At 49.7% G+C, this 16,842-nt stretch overlaps 1 protein-coding gene across 1 annotated transcript; it reads left to right on the top strand.

The window, feature by feature from the left end:
- Window positions 1-3,348: 3,348 nt before the first annotated feature.
- On the top strand, window positions 3,349-16,501 carry MCM2 (minichromosome maintenance complex component 2). The gene is made up of 16 exons (XM_068163793.1): window positions 3,349-3,401; window positions 3,935-4,122; window positions 4,715-4,890; window positions 5,541-5,804; window positions 7,370-7,589; window positions 7,881-8,088; window positions 8,783-8,917; window positions 9,112-9,303; window positions 10,380-10,473; window positions 10,975-11,225; window positions 11,477-11,603; window positions 11,804-11,916; window positions 12,029-12,271; window positions 13,074-13,256; window positions 14,222-14,377; window positions 15,278-16,501. Exons 1-16 carry the CDS (start codon window positions 3,396-3,398, stop codon window positions 15,386-15,388), a joined length of 2,667 nt encoding a protein of 888 aa, XP_068019894.1. The 5' UTR covers window positions 3,349-3,395; the 3' UTR covers window positions 15,389-16,501.
- Window positions 16,502-16,842: the final 341 nt, after the last annotated feature.

The following is a 16,842-nucleotide window of genomic DNA, read 5'->3' as shown; positions in this document are numbered from 1 at the left end:
GAGTAAGAGATATCTAACTGTGAACAGTTCTTGTTATCTGAGTTATTTCAAGGACTGGGGGATAAACTCTGGTGTGGTTTTCTACCTGTGGTTCACCTAGGGCTTTAGGGATGGCTTCTATAGGAGCACAAAGCTTTTGCTAAGCTGAAATTTGCTGTACAAGGCCCACACCTCTTAGGGAGATCCCTACATTGATCAAGTTTGCATTCCCTGCTCTAGCCAACAGCAGGTGCACAGAGTTCTGGGTCAATCTCATGCATACCTCTTTCTCAATTTAGTTTGGCTTGATCCTCTTCTTGGGTTTCATTTTTGAGTTTCACTACAGCAAGCCTCATGAAGGGGATATACCCTGTGGCTGTGCTGCCTGCTGCAGCCCTATTCCTGCGATTTTACACTGGGGTGAAAGAGGTTTTTATACTGGTATCATGCCTTTGGAATGACATCTGGAGTAGCCAGTCCTTAGCTTGTCTCTCCCATGCTGCCATTCAAGTTAATCAGATGTTGCAATATTTTGACTTGTTCTATTTATGGATCCAAGCTCAGAAGCTCAGCAAGCACCAGCATCTCTGAGTTACAGAAGAGACACTTCTGTTTAAAGAGAGGTGGAGTGCTTCTGCCTAAAAAAGTGCCTTGGTAACACAGCCAAGACCAAAATCCATGTCTTCTCTCTTGTAGCCTCAGGCACTACCTAATTAAACATGTTACCTCCCACATAACTGTGTCAGAAGGAGAGATTCTGCTTTCCAATCCACCTGCTCTTTCCATCTGATTCACTCTGAGGCCAGAGCCCAGCACTTGTGACAGCAGAGCCAAAAGCTGTATCTCAGGCAGAAGACTGCTGGGTGCCACTGCAAGGACCATGACACTTTAGATCCTGACTTCCTCACTGCCTACATAAAACTTGTATTTCCCTTTATTTGTAAACCATGCCCTCCAGCCCAAACATGGTGTGTGCAAACTTAACTTCCACCTCCAAGGACTGCCCCATCTCCTAACTGCACACATCCTCCCACTTCAGCTGAGAACCACTGCTCTCTCTGCACTCCATGCAGTGCATAAACACGATGGGACACACTCCCCTTGTCCTCACTGTGCCACTTGGAGTTGCCAGGCTGAAGCAGAACAAGAGGTGATATTTACCAACTTTAGTATAAACATGAGGGCCCCAAGGAAAGCTGGCACTTGGTGCTGTACTTGCTGTACCGACCGCAGTCTACTCTCCTTTGGCAAGGTCACCTGACGTGCAGGTGTTGGAGGTGGAAGGCACGGTCATGGTTTCCAGGGCAGCATTACACCCTCGTATCTTCACCAAATTCCACTCTTCTAGGACATTTTATCTCTCTAAAATACTCTTTCAGCTTTTATTAGACCAGTCTGTTGAACAGGGCATAGCCCTGTCCTATGCATATTGGCCACCTGATTTTAGGGTTTTAGCTGCCCAGCCTCAGGTCTTCTCAGAGAGAATGAGCACCCTAATTGAAGCACAGGACCACTTGTAGCAGGCACCCAAAGAAAGCAGCAAAAAAATGGATATGCTGCATGGTCTTCCGGGAAGGACAGAGCAGACTGTCCATCCAGCTGTCCAGTGCCTGGAGAGACAGTGGCACCCTGTGGTGAGGCTGTTTCATCACAGCATGTCACCTGCGCCTTGTCAGACAGCACTGCCTTACACAGCTCCTGGGTTGCCTTCCTTTAAAGCCATCATGGTCTCTAGTAGCCTACAGGTGGGAGCATCTCTGGGTGCTCCTGGTGCCTGAGCATCAGCCAGCTCCCCATGATGTGTCACGCAGAAGAGGCTGAGGCACTCCTATTTATATCATGGTGCTCCTGCTTTGCTATATTCATACCAGGCTGAGTCATCCAGTTGGGCTTCTGGAAGAGCCATTTCAGGTCTGATTGTCAGCTGCCTCTTTAGTCACTTTTGCTTTGGGTATCTCCTGTTTCAGGGTTACTGTCTCACACTTGAGTGCAGCCAAGAGCAGAAATAGCCTGATAGTAAATAGTGGTCAGAAACCCTTCAGAGAAGACAGATCTACAAAATCCAAACTGGTTGCTGTCATGCAAGGGCCTGTGGCCTGGATTGGAAGTGGTTCACCTCCTTGCCAAACACTAGCCTTTTCCCATCCTTTGTCTAGATTTCTCCTCCACTTTCTGTGGGACAGGTGTTCACTTCTTCTGGCATTGCTTGATGCATCAGGCAACTGTGGAGATAGATGTGTCTGCTCTTCAGAACTACTCCAATTAGCTTCTCATTATTGTTATTACATATGGACTCACACCAAAATCAACTCCAAATGTCTGAGCCCCCTTCCCATCTCCTGTAGTTTCAGAGTGATGCAGAATAAAGGTGGTTCAAGCAGGTGGCCCACGGGTCAGTGGCAAACACGGTCAAACCAGACTTGATTTCAGCTGCAGAAGAGGCAGACATGAGAACATGGACACAAGAATTCCCAGTAAGGTCTCTCTTGTAACTTAGGTTCCTGGCAGGAAAGGACCCCTCAAGCACAGAGGGAAATGCCCAAATCATAGAATACTTTGGGTTGAAAGACACATTTAAAGGTCATCTAGTCCCTGCAGTGAGGAGGGGCATCTTCCACTAGATTAAGTTGCTCAGAGCCTGGTCCAACACGACCTGAGATGTTTCTATGGATGGGGCATCTACCATCTTCCTGGACAACTTCTGTCAGTGTTCCACCACCCTCACTGTAAAAGAAATATTCTTCCTTGTATCTAATCAAAATCTCCCCTCTTTTATTTTAAAACCATCACCCTTGTCCTGTCACAACAGGTCCTGCTAAACAGACTGTGCCCATCCTTCTTATATTTCTTTCTGATCTGCCTGTTAAGTAGTGAAATGTCACAATAAGGTCTCCCCACAGCCTTCTCCAGGCTGAACAACCTGGCTCTCTCGGCTTGATCGCATGGTGGAAGTGTGTTCCACCCTCTAATAATTTTTGTGACCTCCTCCGGACCCACCCATGGCTTTCCCGTGCTGAGGACCCCAAAGCTGGACACAGCACTGCAGTCAGGTCTCACCAGAGTAGAGGGCAGAATCCCCTCCCTGGAGCACCTGCCCTGACCTTCCGGGCTGCGAGCACACGTTGCCAGCTCATGTTCAGCTTTTCACCCATCAGCGCCCCAAGTCCTTCTCCGCAGACGAACTTTTGCCAGTTGCTTGCAAAATTTGCCAAGCTGGCCGCTGCTGCCCGCCGGGCGCCCGAACCCCCGCGGCCGTGCCCGTGCCCGCGTCCTCCGCCCGCCTCTTTCACATTTACATAACGGGGCGGGGCCTGCCCCGAGCCCTAGTTCATTATTCATGAGGTTTCGCGCGCTTTTGCAGACCACGTGGGTCTGTTTTCGCGCGGAATCCAGCCGGGCAGGAAGAGGCAGCGGTGATGGCGGTGAGCGGCTGGGCCGGATCGGCCCAGACCGGGGCAACGAAACGGGACGGGTCGGGGTGCCAGACCCGCGGGACGCACATCCCGGGCCCTCCCCGCCGCGGGAGCTTTGGCACCGCGGTCGAGTGGGGCCCGGAGGGGATCCGGGGGGAAGGAGGGGGCGACTGAGTGGACTACGCTCGCCGGGGACACCCGGAATGCCGAGGGAGGTTTTCCATGTGCGCTGCACCGGAGAAAAGCCGGGCCGGGAGAGATCGGATCCTTTCCCCTCCGCTCCTCTGCTCCGGGCTCGGAGGATGGGTTTCCCCCCGCTTTCCCGTTCGCTGCTGTTGCCGTTTGCAGGGAGGGGCTGAACTCTTCCAAACCTTTTCCCCGCATCGGAACAGAGGCACATCGCTGAATGACGGCACCCTCTGACCGCCGCCCACCCTGCGGAGGCTCCTGGAAGCATTGTCTCCCCTCTTCCCCCACGGTCTGGCGCCTGGGAGGAGGGTGCCCGGGCTCTCTACCTCACCCTCTCCTTCCTGTCCTTGCAGGACTCCTCCGAGTCGCAGGCGGCGGTCACCAGCCCGGTGCGCAGCTCACGGCGGGGCGATGCCTTCACTTCCAGCCCGGGCCGGGACCTGCCTCCCTTCGAGGATGAGTCTGAAGGGCTTCTGGGGACCCAGGGCCTCCCCGAAGAGGAGGAGGAAGGGGAAGAACTCATCGGGGAAGGGATGGAAAGGTAAGGAAACCGGCGGGAGCCAGCTTCTGTGCGGGGTTTTGTCTGGGGTTTTGTTACTTGGACGCCAGTGCAGTCAGCAACATCAGCGACCTGGGGACAGGGAAGCTCTCAGCCATGGCAGGGTCCTTCTGCTGTGCTGTTAGCTGAGGTGAGGGGGCTGAAGAGCAGCTGGACAGTGGAGAAATGTCAGGGCCTGGTGTCATCTGTGTCCTGGAAGAACTAAGCAAGTTGCGTGCTGGGAGCAAAGTGGCATCATGATCTAGTGTGGGTTAAACCAGGATCTCCCTGGATGTTTGATGTGCATCCAGACCAGCTCTTTACTCTTCCATGTGTGAAGTTTAACGTTTTCTTACTCATCTGGGCCTTCCCACTGCTGGTGAACTTTACAGCACGAAGGCTTGAATGCTGACATTCATAACTATGGTGCTGGAGCCGTTTGTATTTGGGACATCTTGCCTTATGAAGAGCCTTCCTTCTCAACACATTCAGTCTTGAGGCAGAACAACTGACACCTACCCAGCTGCAGCCAGAGAAGGGCTGGAGAGACGCTCTCTGGAGCCTGGCCTCATTCTGTGCTCTGTGTGTGTGCTAGGGACTACCGCCCCATCCCTGAGCTGGATGTCTATGAAGCAGAGGGCCTGGCCTTGGATGATGAAGATGTGGAGGAGCTCACGGCCAGCCAGCGGGAAGCTGCAGAGCGAGTGATGAGGCAGCGAGACCGTGAGCTGGCGCAGGGCATGGGCCGCATGAGGAGGGGACTGCTCTATGGTAGGTACAGATGGGCTGTAAGCCAAGTGGGCTGCTGATCCCTATGTCATTGACTGTAACTTGGCTCTTTTGGGAAAGACAGACTGTCACTCTCAGAGAAGCACAGAGGTCCCTGGAGCTGCAGCCTGTTTGGGTTCATAGTGAAATCTCTGTGGATGGGTTCCTCAATGCGTGATCTCTTTGATTTGGGCTTCCTAGGAGCTCATTTGATGTGTTTTTCTGGTCACATGCTCAGTGCTGAAATGAAGTCAAAATCCTGGGTTTATATCGAGGGTTTGGTATTTTAACTGAGTGTATATTCTGGAGTTTGCTCGTGTTCCTATGGAGAGTTCACTGGGCCAGGTTGGAGAGCCCTTGATGCACTTGGAAGCCGATTCCTTGGTGTTTCTCCCTCAATGCATTAATAGACATAACTGGATATTGTTGCATATTAATCTTGTTATTTACCTCTGTAAAGTCTTCAGCTATGTTGTGGAAGATGTAGCTAAAGCTGGGTTTAGGCTGGGCCTGGGATGGTTCTTAGGTTGTATCCCAGGCTCTGAGCTCTTTGCTTCCACAGCCTGTGCAATCCAGCAATGACTAAGCCAAAGAGTGAGAGTGGGAGTCCCAATTCTTGAAGATCTTTAATAGCTTTTCCTCCCGACCCTTAGATAGTGATGATGAAGACGAAGACCGCCCTTCACGGAAGAGGCGGCTTGCGGAACGGGCTGCTGACGGCGTCGAAGAGGAGGATGAAGACATGATAGAGAGCATTGAGAATCTGGAAGATATGAAAGGACATTCGGTGAGGGAGTGGGTTTCCATGGCAGCTCCCCGGCTGGAGATCTACCACCGTTTCAAGAACTTCTTGAAGACCCACGTGGATGACCATGGGCACAATGTCTTCAAGGAAAGGATCAGTGACATGTGCAAAGGTAGAGCTGGGTGATTAGAGGCTCTCTCCTCTTTATGCAGGTCATGGTGCTTTGCAGTGATTCAGTCCAGAGGTGGAGTTTTTTTCTGCCTGCCCTGTTTGTCACAGACATTGAATCAGCACTTCAAGAAACTGGGATGCTGACAGAGATAAATGAATAATGGAAACATGTCTACTCTCTTCTTTGATTCTGGCTGACTAATTAGAAGGCCTCTGGCGTTTGCTACTCATTAATATTCATATGGCAGAAGTGCTAGTAAAAAAGAGTATGTGGGGCAGCAGACAGTGGTCTGCAAGCTTGTGATCTGAAAGAGACAACAATTGCTTGCTGTCTGTGCCAGTTACTTTCTCACACTAGAAACTGGATTATCCAGTGAGGGGACACAAACAGACCCTGTGACTTTGAAAGCCATGTCAGCACTGTTTTCTGACTAGGCACTGCCAGAAGAAGCAATCATTAAAGCTGGCATTGATAAATTTTAAAAGCAGAATAATAATGAACAACTAATGCAACAGCAATTGTTTGTATTTCTTCTTTGTGTTGGGGCAGAAGCTCCAGAAGCATGTGGATCAGGGTCAGTGTTATGCAGCTTATATAGGAAATAAAAGGTATTTGTCTTAGAATCATAGAATTAATAAGGTTGGAAGAGACCTCAAAGATCATCAAGTCCAACCTGTCACCCAAGACCTCATGACTACTAAACCATGGCACTAAGTGCCATTTCCAGTCCCCTCTTGAACACCTCCAGGGATGGTGACTCCACCACCTCCCTGGGCAGCACATTCCAATGGCTAACAACTCTCTCTGGGAAGAACTTTCTCCTCACCTCGAGCCTAAACTTCCCCTGGCACAGCTTGAGACTGTGTCCTCTTGTTCTGGTGCTGGTTGCCTGGGAGAAGAGACCAACCCCCTCCTGGCTACAACCACCCTTCAGGTAGTTATAGACAGCAATAAGGTCTCCCCTGAGCCTTCTCTTCTCCAGGCTAAACAATCCTATCTCCCTCAGCCTCTCCTCACAGGGCTTGTGCTTGAGGCCTCTCCCCAGCCTCGTTGCCTTTCTCTGGACACGCACAAGAGTCTCAATATCCTTCTTAAATTGAGGGGCCCAGAATTGGACACAGTACTCAAGGTGTGACCTAACCAGTGCTGAGTACAGGGGCATAATTGCTTGTCCCTTTCCAGGAATTTCAGTTGCAGAAGGTTTTTGCTACCCATTCAGCATAGTTGTCTTTACTATTAATGTCTGTTTCCTGGAAGTCTGTAGGAAAGTTGTGTGTTGAACTGAGGGTTTTGAGTCGCAGGAACACTGAGCCTGGGAAGTATCTGTGCTGAACCAAAGAGGAGCAATCAGAAGTTTGGTACCGGTGAAGAGTCTGTCAGTGAAATAAATTTAAGAGTTTTCTGCCCATTTTCAAGTTGTTGACCCCTAAACATTTTTCAGGAAAGGTGTAGGTGTCTGCAAACTGCTGCATGCAGGATACAGGCTGGTCTACTCTGGCAATCTTTTGCAGACTCTTGAGGAGTGAGCAGGTTGAAAATACAATTCACCTTATCTTTTTCTTCAGAGAACAAAGAGAGTCTGGTGGTGAATTACGAGGATCTGGCAGCCCAGGAACATGTCCTTGCCTACTTTCTACCTGAGGCCCCAGCAGAAATGCTGAAGATCTTTGATGAAGCAGCCAAGGAAGTGGTGCTGGCCATGTACCCCAAATACGATCGTATCGCCCAGGAGATCCATGTCCGCATCTCCCACCTCCCTCTGGTGGAAGAGTTGCGGTCGCTCAGGTAAGCAGCAGAATTCCCTGCAGCAGGCCTTGGGATGCTCAGGAGAATTGGTCTGCAAGCTGAAGCTCTTGATAGCTCCAACAGGATGTGTGAGTTTGTTCCAGAAGGAAAGTCAGTTTAAGGATGAGCTTACAGTGTTCCCAAAAATAAAGCACAAACCCTGCAAGAAAACTACTGGTAACTGTTTTTTTGTAGGCTTGTGGAAGTTGTGCCTTGTAGTAAGAATATTTCTGTAGGCTGTTCTGCCTTCTCTGCCCTGCAGGCATCCAGCATCTCTCTGTCTTTCCTCAGGCAACTGCACTTGAATCAGTTGATCCGGACCAGCGGAGTAGTGACAAGCTGCACAGGGGTGCTGCCTCAGCTCAGCATGGTCAAATACAACTGCAGCAAGTGCAGCTTTGTCCTGGGACCCTTTTTCCAGTCTCAGAACCAGGAGGTGAAACCTGGGTCCTGTCCAGAGTGTCAGTCTCTTGGCCCCTTTGACATCAACATGGAACAGGTAAGAGATGTGCTTGCCTGGATGGAGCTATCTGCTCATCTTACCTAGGCTGCTATGCTGCCTAGTCTCCCCAGGCTGGCCTTGGAAAGGTCCTGGATAGGGCCTGATGCCAGCAGGGAGGTCTACCCCCATACCCGGGGGTCCGTGAAGATAGGTGTTACCTGTTTGAGCTCTTGACCTGAACTGGCCCAGTTTAGCAGCCAAAAGTAATGCATTTTCTCATTGTGAGTGTTTGTGCTGAATCTTGCCACAATCACCTGTGGTACACAGTTACTTACTTACATTACAGAAACAGACCATCCAGCCCTCCTCCTTCCAAAGTCAAGTCAGTATTTCCTGGTCTGCCGGCTAAAGAAATTAGAAGACAATAGCAAAAGCCTTCATGTAGAGCTTCTCACTTTTGTCCTTTACTTTAAGTATCATGAGTGGAGCATCCTCATCCCAGAAACTGCTCTAGTATTTGGGTGGACAAATACTGTGGAGGCTAAAACACAGTGGTGAGAAGTGGCAAAGTGTTTTACTGCCCCTGTTGCCTGTCACACCCTGGAATGGCTCCTCACAGCCTTCATCCTCCCATGCCCATAGTTTTCTAACCAAAATACAGTAAATCTTTGGTCATTCTATAGTGAGATGCCTTTGAAAAGCATGGGCTGTGCTGTTGCCTTGCTGGGTAACTTCTCTTTTGCTGCTGCAGACAGTCTATCAGAACTACCAGCGCATCAAAATCCAGGAGAGCCCTGGGAAGGTAGCTGCTGGCAGGCTGCCCCGCTCCAAGGATGCCATTCTCCTCGCAGATCTGGTTGATAGCTGCAAGCCAGGAGATGAGATTGTGAGTACATTATCAATCTCAAGTGTGGGTGAGCACAGAGCATCTTGAAACCCTGGAAATGACATCACAGGAATGTATGTGGGGAGGGTTTGTCCTGAGATGTGTTCGGGCTACTTTTCAGACTGGTATCTTAAAATGGAGAGGAGGCTGTTTTGCACTGTGCAGGCACTGACATACCACCCCCTGCTTCCCAGGAGCTGACAGGAATCTACCACAACAACTATGACGGCTCCTTGAACACTGCCAACGGGTTCCCAGTGTTTGCAACTGTGATCCTGGCCAACCACATCGCCAAGAAGGACAACAAGCTGGCTGTTGGAGAACTGACTGATGAAGATGTGAAAGTCATTATGGGTCTGTCCAAGGATGAGCAAATTGCTGAGAAGGTGAGCCAGCCTCAGACATTCCTTCTGTTCCTGCTGATAGCCTGCCATCGCCTGGCAGCTGGATCGCTAAGTGATGAAAGGTGTCAGATGTCTAAATAGTTGTTAAAGAAACCTTTACCAATCTCAGCCCCTCTGAATGGTCTTCTGTAGCTCTCTGACAGCTGTCAATGAAAGTGAGTTGTAGGAGGGAAGTAAATAAGAAACTGTCTTTGTACTTTTGGGGGTAATATTTTCTGTTTCTCTCCTGACTTCTCTGAGTCTTCCACATCACAACAGTGCTGGAGGACGAGAGAAAGACACTTGGACACTGCTTCTATCTGATCATTGTTTTTTCTCCCTGTATCTTGAAGGGCAAGTATTCAGAGGGGCCAATGCTTGCATCTCCAATCCTCTTAAGGGGATGTTATTACTTAGCTTAAGCTATGGTAGAGATCTTAGCATTGCTTCTCTTTTCATGCTAAGACCTGAATCCAGTACTGGGAAGAACAAAGCTCTTCGATTAGTGCATGTTCAACCTCATTTGGGTCAGGTTTAAGCTCTGTAGTAGAGGGACTTGCTTATCTTGCTTTGGTCCTACTCTTTTTATTTTGACTGCTGTTCCCAGTTGGTGGAACAGCTGCAATTGAACCAGGACTGTTTGAACGTTAGTGGTCTCCAGCATCAGGCTACTGACCATATAACCTTGAGAAAAGAAGACAGTTGTTGTTAGTATTTGACCACTATCATGTGCAGTGAGTTACATCTCAGATCAAGGTCTCCAGCTTTGCAGTAGCTGATAACAGCCTCTGCGATGTGCTTTGTGCACAACAGGAGTGTGGAGGCAGTGGCAGCAGCCTCCAGTGCCAGACTACACAATCTGCCATGCCCCAACAGCCCCATTTTTTGTAAAGAACTTTTAGGGAGCTCTGGGTGGGTAGCTACCTTGGAAGAAGCCCCCTCACTGTGGATAATAAAAAACAAAGGCAGCAGCCTTGTTAAAGCAACCATAGATAAAGCCTCTTGCTGATTTTCATGCCAAATGCTGCCCAGACTGGCAAGTGGTATTCCCTGGACAACTCCTCCTGTTTTCCTTTCAGATTTTTGCCAGCATTGCCCCATCTATTTATGGGCATGAAGATATCAAGAGAGGCTTGGCTTTAGCGCTCTTCGGTGGAGAGCCCAAAAACCCAGGTGGGCGTCGCTTGCGTCATTTGCAGCTGCTTCACTCAGCTGAAAGGAAACTGTTCTGGGTTTGTCTACAGTGTTGCAGTGAAAGTGGTTAGAGTTGTCTGTGTGTCTTGGTGAGGGACAAAGTAACTGAGGGATATCTGTGGTGGCAGTAGCTGCTTTTATCATGCTGAAAGTTCTGGTGTGGCAGTAGAAGCTCTAGACTGACAGCAGTTCCTGCTGCATACCTGGGCAGCTTTTTATTCCTGCTCCTCTGGGAGGTCATGTTTTAATGTCCCTTCAGAGGTGTGACTTTTGGAATCCTGATTTGTTTTCAACTCTCTTAGGTGCATTCAGCAAGGTTAGACATGCTGGTTTACATGTGACCACCTCCAAAGCTGACTTTCCTTCAGCTTCCCTGTAAAGTGGTTTCCCTGCCTACTCTTTGCCTTCCCTTCAGCTTTGTGGTGTTCAGGGCAGGATTGCTATCAAGCTGCCAACGTATCTCTTCTGTTACTGTTGTAGGTGGCAAACACAAAGTCCGTGGTGACATCAATGTGCTTCTGTGCGGAGACCCTGGTACTGCAAAATCACAGTTTCTTAAATACATAGAGAAAACATCCAGCAGAGCAATCTTCACCACTGGCCAGGGTGCTTCTGCTGTGGGTCTCACAGCCTATGTCCAGAGACACCCAGTTAGCAAGGAGTGGACTTTGGAGGCAGGAGCCCTTGTGCTGGCTGACAGAGGCGTCTGCCTGATTGATGAATTTGACAAGGTGAGGCCTATCTTTATTCTGTGAGAAGGATTAGCTGTAGAGGGACTATCTGTATCCTCTGTGATGAGGAGACATTATAACTCCTGGTGCCATCTTCCATCTGACTGAGATTGGTGTGGTTTGCTTAGGCTCTCACCAGTCTATAGTGCAGTTGGCTACTTTTTCAGCAAAACAGGAGCTGACTCTCCTTGGTGTATTGGGCAATGGGTAGAGAAATGGACTCAGTTTAAATCACTCTTGCTTTCTTATAGATGAATGATCAAGATAGGACCAGCATCCATGAGGCCATGGAGCAGCAAAGCATCTCCATCTCCAAAGCAGGCATTGTCACATCCTTGCAAGCCCGCTGCACTGTTATTGCTGCTGCCAATCCCATAGGTAAGTGCTGGCAGACCACAGGACTATCTCATGCCTCCAGCATGAGTCCTGCTGTCACAGGAACTGGTGTATCTTCCCTTTGCTTGGTTTCTCCAGTTCAAGTGAGCAGTAAAGTCTCTCTGTGCAGAAGGTCTGTGCTTGCTTCAAAGCTTCAGCCTTGGAGCCTGTGTTTGACTTGGAGACATGTTTCTGTGCTCTAGGAGGACGATATGACCCATCGTTGACTTTCTCAGAGAATGTAGACCTGACAGAGCCCATCATCTCTCGATTTGATATCCTCTGCGTGGTGAGAGACACAGTAGACCCTGTGCAGGTACAATTTGAGCTTGTGATGATGCTGCTGGGATGCTCAGTTGCAGCTGACTGCTGAGTTTTGCCATCCAGTGAGCATCTTCAATGTCTGTTAGTCCACTGCTCTCTTGTAGGATGAAATGCTTGCCCGGTTCGTCGTTGGCAGCCACATCAAGCACCACCCAGGTAGCAAGGAGGCAGTGAATGGAGACACCAGTGAGATCATTCTTCCCAACTCATATGGGGTTGAACCTATTCCCCAGGAAATCCTGAGGAAATACATCACCTATGCCAAAGAGAAGGTCCACCCCAAACTCAACCAAATGGACCAGGACAAGGTGGCCAGGATGTACAGTGACCTCAGGAAAGAGTCTATGGTGAGAATACTGAGGAAGAGGGGGAAGCAGTATATATCTAGACTGCAGAGCAGCCTGAGACTGCTCCAGCATATGTTGACACATTCTTGCCATTCCCGTCACAAAAGTATGTGCCACTGTTTTGTGACAGACAGACAGATCCTGCAGTGTCTGCTGAACAGATGATTCTTCATGTAAGTGCAGAATCGTGCCTGTTGGTGATCTGCAGACTGATGGACTGGACACATGCACTAGTTAGTGCCTGCCATGGCAAAGTCATTTCATTGTCACCCAGTCTGGCAGGCCCACAGGAGATGTTCTCATTGACTCAGACCCATAAGCTCCTGGTACATTAGAGGGAACTGCCCAGTATAGAAGTGACCTTCTCTTTTGACGATGCGGTGTCTCAGGGTTGTTTCTTGCTCTCCAAGTGGAAGAGGAATTTGCTGAGGTCAGAAGGAGATTTTTGGAGCTTGGGAAAACTTACTGTCTTTTCTTTGTTATTTTGTTTCTTGAACTCCTCTTAAAAGTGGCTGGAGGAAATGGGATTGCTGTTTGTGGAAAAGCACTAAATAGTGGCAGAGAGGGACCTCAGGTAGCATCCCCTCACCTCCTGCTGAACTGAAAGGTTGAATGTGGGAGCTTGTCTCCCTCTCTGCAGAACATGCCAGCAGGTGGCAGAGCCTCCTTAGCTTGAGAGTCCTCAAAAGGCCAGCAGCAGCTCCCTGCAGTGTGAAGTAGACTTCCTGGGCCAGAAGCCATCTGCCTTGCCCCATGCCTTATGCCATTTGCTAAGGAGTTGCTTCCTCCTCTCCACGCTTAGGCAACGGGCAGCATCCCCATCACAGTGCGTCACATCGAGTCCATGATCCGGATGGCTGAGGCCCACGCCCGCATGCACCTGCGGGACTACGTGGTGGAGGATGATGTCAACATGGCCATCCGGGTGATGCTGGAGAGCTTCATCGACACGCAGAAGTTCAGCGTCATGCGGAGCATGCGCAAGGTGGGCACCGACCGAGACAAGGGCTGCAGCTGCACCCTGGACCCGGAGGGTTTGACTGTGGCACTGCCCTGGCCGTGGGGAGAGACTCTTCCAGGCTCTGCAGGGGTCTGTCCTGCAGATTCAGGTGCTGAGCCCATGCAGTGAGTCTGAAGGCACCCCTACGTGACTGCCTTTCTTTAGTCTGTGGTAGAACAGTGTTTTTGTTGAGGATGAGAAGGAAGCACGCCCTGAGCGTCTGTATCTAAAGCACGGCCACACTGCTCTTTCTTTCTGATGCCTTCCCTGCTCTTTTGGCACAGGACTCCCACTGCTGCTGCTGCCAGGTGATCAAGCCCAGGCAGACAGTTAGTTTCTTCACGTTTTTGATCAGAATCCTCAGTGGATGGTTAAGCACAGGGGCAGCACTCACTGTGGTTTAGTGCACAGTCTGCTCTTTTCTCTCAGTGGCAGGGGCTGGCTCCAAAAAGCTTTTGGCTGGCCACAGCCTGGCATTTATCCACTCCAAGAGTCTGCCCTTAGTCTGGACAGCTCATGGCCTCTCTCTTTGCCTGCAGCCAGACAGCCAAGTGTGAGTGTCTACTGGGGAGGCACAGGGCAGTCTGGGTTAAGGGAAACTGCTCTGTGCCTTCCCCAGGGTCAGCCCTCCCACAGCTATTTCCCCAGTGGGCAGCACACCTTCACAGTAGTGCACTGCCAGCCCCAGGAGGCTCCAGGGCTGCTGCTGAACCTCCTCAAGAGATTTTTTTTAATGGATGTAAAAGCAGCAGGCAGGGGAGTGTCATGTCTTTGACAGGGATGTGTTTTAACTGCATGTACAGGTGGCAGCTGGGCAAGGCCAAAGTCCCTTAAGAGACACTAAGGGCACAGGTGACAGTGCTGTAATTCATTTGGTTGATGTTGGGCATGGGAGACTGCTGTGTCACATGTTTCCTGACCCTCTTGACTGATCTTGTCCTCCTTCCCAGACGTTCTCCCGCTACCTTTCATTCAAGCGAGACAACAATGAGCTGCTGCTGTTCATCCTGAAGCAGCTGGTTGCAGAGCAGGTGATGTACCAGAGGAACCGCTATGGGGCCCAGCAAGACACCATAGAAGTCCCAGAGAAGGACCTGGTGGATAAGGTATGGGCTTATCATAATAAGTCTTCTCTGGGTTTTGTTCCTGCTCTCTCTCTGCACCCTCAGAACCAGAGGTGTTCTAAGGCTTGCAACTTCCCTTGCTGAGTTGTGGTACCAGACAAAAATGGTGCTAGTCATTTTAACCCAGGGTCAAAACTGTCTCATCTGTCCCTTCTGCTCTCTTCTGTAAGAGCACCATATTCTTCCCCCTCCCTTCTCGTGCATCCCTGTAAAGCTTGGGTTGGAGTGGTGAATCTGCACTACGGCTGGTGCTTTGTCAGGGAATGAGGACACAAGTTCCCTGGCACCTGCATTTGAAGAAGCAATGAGCAGAAAAATCTCAGCTTGTAAAATCTTTTCCAGTCCCTCCTGAGGCTCATAATCATCCTCTTTAATGCATTCTCATCCTTGTCCAGGTGCTGCATTCTACCTTTCTGTATAATGCGTTGACCTTGCTTGGCTCTAAAGCAGTATTTGATTCCTGGGTGCTGCTTTTCTGTTCATTCTATCAAATGTGCAGAGTAACTGCTTCCAGAGGTAACAGCTTGGTGCATCATTGTGACCACCTGTAGTCAGAGGTTTCATGCAGAACTGTCTCCCACTGGGTGAGGTATTAGGGTTTTGGGATGACAGCTGTGTTCCATCTCTAATGGAAGTAAAAGGGCAAACTAAGAGCAGGCAGATGCTGAGCCAGCATCCTCTCTTTGCTCTGCTCAGCTCAGCTCTGCCAATGCTCCTTTCCTCCTGACCTGCAGTCTCCTTTGCTACTGCAGTTCTGGTTCCCACTGAGCAGAGCAGAGATTGCTGACTCAAATTTTATGCAGCCTCTGCTATGGAAAACCATCTAGTTCTTATTTGTTTTAAATAACCATTTACCTCTCCCTTCCCTCCTCCTCATCCCAGGCTCGGCAGATCAACATCCACAACCTCTCTGCCTTCTTCGACAGCGAAGTGTTCAAGATGAACAGGTTCAGCCGGGATGTGAGGCGGAAGCTGATTGTCCAGCAGTTCTGAGGCTGACAGTGGAATTTGCCACATGCTCCTGTGGGATGAGACCTCCCTCTTGCAGCCCTCCCAGGCTACAGAGATCACCATCCAGAGGGACTAAGTTGCAAGTTCTCATGCTTGCTTTGTGCCTTGTGGATTAAGGGAGTGCTGTGCTGCTGAAGACCTTGTAAATAGAACAGAGTTAAGTAGTTAAATGCCCAGCCAAGTCTGTTTAGCAGCTTCTTTCAGTATTTTGCCTTGTAGCTAAGCACAGCAGGGGGAGAATTGCTGGCCACATAGATGGCCTGTTCGCTGTTTGTTTGTTGCTAGTTGTTATGGGCTCATCTGCAGGAGGGACCAAGAAGTGGGAGCATTCGAAAAGCATTTGTCTGCCTTCTCCACGCCCCTTGGATTGCAAACACCCTCGGGGATTCTCTTTTCCCATCTCTGGTGACTCTGCAGCCTGCTGGGTGATAATTGAGCCTGCTTTCAACTCTCTGTGAACCATCCAGCCTCTCAGCTCAGGCTTCTGTGTCCAACACCTCACATTTCCCCAGGTTGACACACGTATTGACCTTGTGTTTGTTAAGGGGGTAGGGCAGAGGAAGGTGAGAACTGAACTAAAACATAACAATTTCTAATATTAGTGGTGATCTCTGTGGGCATTTTAAGCTCCTTCAATACATGCTGTGGAGTGTTCAGAAGCCTTAGGGAAGGGGCTTCCCTTGCCTTCCTGGGTGTTTTCTTTGTGCAGCTGGCAGATGTGAATTTATGGTGGGATTGAAGTGCTGGCATCTGAACTGAACAACATCTTTCACCTCTATTTGTTGAGGGTGAAGTACCCACAGTGCTGGTTTGGGGAGCAGCAATGGAGAAGCCCTGAGTTGAAGGTGTTCAGGGGGGACAGGATGGGCTCAGTGTTGACGTGTAATTTTCTTACTGTGTGCTTTTTTAATACATTTGTCTTTAAATACTTCTGTGTTTCCTCCTCTTTGGGAATTCCTACAACCACAGAGGGGAAGGAAGAGTGCAAGTGAGCAAACTGGATGCTGGACCAGCAGCTCAGCAGTTTGTGGGGTTGTGTTTGGGTGGAAGCACATCTCATGATTGCTCTTCTAATAAGAGCTGCCAGTGCTGGTCTCAGCAATTGCACATCTTCACCATGGGTAGATATGAGGACACAGATGTCCACCAAACGCTGTCATAAACAGTGCCTTTCCCACCAAGGGCTTGCCTGAAGTGGCCCCTTCCATGTCTTGCTTGCATTGATCTCTGTGTTGGACTCTTCTGTAAATGTTAGTGTCAACTGGAGACTGTCACATCACTGTATCTCCCATCTTCCTTTCCCACTCTTGGGTGAGACAGCTAATTCTCATGTCTTGGCTGTCACTTGGATTCCAGTCTGGGAGAAGCAGTAAACTCTCGAAGATGCAGCTGAGGTCTGTAGTGAATGTGCTTTGCCTGGCCAGGCTTAGGGCATC

This window comes from Melanerpes formicivorus, unplaced genomic scaffold (genome assembly GCF_026170545.1).
Source record: "Melanerpes formicivorus ecotype bairdi unplaced genomic scaffold, bMelFor1.0.p_v2 SCAF_74, whole genome shotgun sequence".
In the NCBI taxonomy this organism is placed as follows: Eukaryota; Metazoa; Chordata; class Aves; order Piciformes; family Picidae; genus Melanerpes; species Melanerpes formicivorus.
This window is presented reverse-complemented; position numbering and strand designations above follow the sequence as displayed.